The 1590-nt window shown below is 49.5% G+C and overlaps 1 protein-coding gene across 6 annotated transcripts in view; it reads left to right on the top strand.

Moving 5' to 3' along the window:
- mfn1a (mitofusin 1a) overlaps positions 1–1334 on the top strand; it is a 21065-nt gene extending 19731 nt beyond the window's left edge. For 5 of the 6 annotated variants that reach the window (XM_044219565.1, XM_044219561.1, XM_044219562.1 and 2 more), the window contains 3 exons: positions 1–184; positions 267–408; positions 778–1334. The exon at positions 1–184 is cut by the window's left edge. In XM_044219565.1, coding sequence (XP_044075500.1) covers positions 1–184; positions 267–408; positions 778–939 — 488 coding nt within the window. In that variant the 3' untranslated portion in view covers positions 940–1334. The remainder of the gene's footprint in view (positions 185–266; positions 409–777) is intronic. The other variant, XM_044219564.1, reaches the window with a different exon arrangement.
- Positions 1335–1590: the final 256 nt, after the last annotated feature.

Genomic DNA, 1590 nt, shown 5'->3' with positions numbered 1-1590 from the left:
TGGGCTGGCGTCTCATCGCTCTCTCTCTCTCTCTGTACGGTCTCCTTTACCTGTACGAGAAACTCACCTGGACCAACGCCAGCAGAGAGCGCGCTCTGAAGCAGCAGTTTGTGGAGCACGCCGCCCAGCGCCTGAGAGCCGTCGTCCCCGTCAGCAGCTCCGCCTGCAGCCAGCAGGTGTACAAGTAAGGACCCCCCACCACACTGAGGTGTGACTGAGGGAACACCTGACGGGAGAGTGAAACGCACCTGTTGTTTGTGTTTGAGGGAGCTGTCGGCCACCTTCAGCCGTCTGACTCAGAGAGTCGACCTGAGCGAAGCGGAGCTGGAGGGAAACATCCGGCAGCTGAGCTTCAGGATCCAGAGACTGGAGAACATCCAGAGGAGGTCCAAGGCCTTCAGGTCAGAGGTCAGAGCTAGGCTAACACTTTCCCCCTGCCTCCAGTCTTTGTGCTAAGCTAGGCTAAACACGTCCTGGACCTCTCTGTGCACTGATCTGAGAACAGAACTGTGTCTTCATTATCTCTGGTCACATGATGTTTTCTGTTATTGACTGTCAGTAGAGTCCAGTTATATAGAAGGGATTCTGAGGAGGTCTGGGGGTTTTAATAAGGTTCCAGGGATCCTTGAAGGCGTTGTCGAGGTCTTTGAGAGACTGCAGGAATGCTGACGGAGCTTCGTGGAGGAAGTTAAATGAATGTAGCGCTACAGCTCACCGCTGTACTGAGCTGCGGTTTGTTGATGACTGAAGCAGCTGAAATGAGTCGTGTGTTTTCAGGCACAGAGCCACGGAGCTGGAGACGCAGCTGGAGGCCTTTTCTGTTCAGTACCTGCAGGGAAACTGAAGTCAGCGGCTCCACGTGCAGGATCAGGATCAGGATCAGGATCAGGATCAGCTGCAGCTCCGCACGAAAGTCTGTACGTCGAATTTTCATTTTAATCTTTGAATAAAGTTTCATTTATTATTAAAATACTTTCTAACACTTACTGGCTTTTTCTGGAGCTTTCAACTGTATAGCCCAGGCTTCATCAGCAGATGCAGTTGTCATGACGACGGGTGTGTTGTGATTTAACGGCTCATGAAACATGGCTGACAGGTGATCAGATTCCTCCCTGGAAGTCAGTCCGTTCACCGTCACTCATTTCATGTTTGGGAACATTGTGATGAAGCCGGCAGCACTTTGTTGTAATAAACAGGTGATGAATTATTATAACAGCCCAGCTGTGATCTGATGTTACCTGCGTACTGTTAGCATCATAAATCAGTATATCTGTGGTTATTAATCATGTTTCAATGTCACGTCTGATGAGTGAAATAAATCATGTTTGATGTCACTGTGTCTTTGATGCTGCACTTCCTGTTTACTATACAGTGCTCTTTATTTACTGTCAGCATGTTCACTATTGTCTGCCAACAATCCCACAATGCAGTGCTCTGCATGTCATAGCAGAGTCATGTGACTCATCAGCTGTGAGCGATGCTGATGTTCAGTTGAAGTGACTGAGATGGCGGCAGACCGGTCACAGTGTTGAACGGCTCTGAAGCGTCCTGATGGATCTGAAGCAGGACTGTGGGAGACCAGATCCTGTC

This window comes from Siniperca chuatsi, linkage group LG13 (assembly GCF_020085105.1).
Source record: "Siniperca chuatsi isolate FFG_IHB_CAS linkage group LG13, ASM2008510v1, whole genome shotgun sequence".
NCBI classification, from domain to species: domain Eukaryota; kingdom Metazoa; phylum Chordata; class Actinopteri; order Centrarchiformes; family Sinipercidae; genus Siniperca; species Siniperca chuatsi.
Note: the sequence above shows the minus strand (reverse complement) of the source record. Positions and strands in the feature narration are given on the sequence as shown.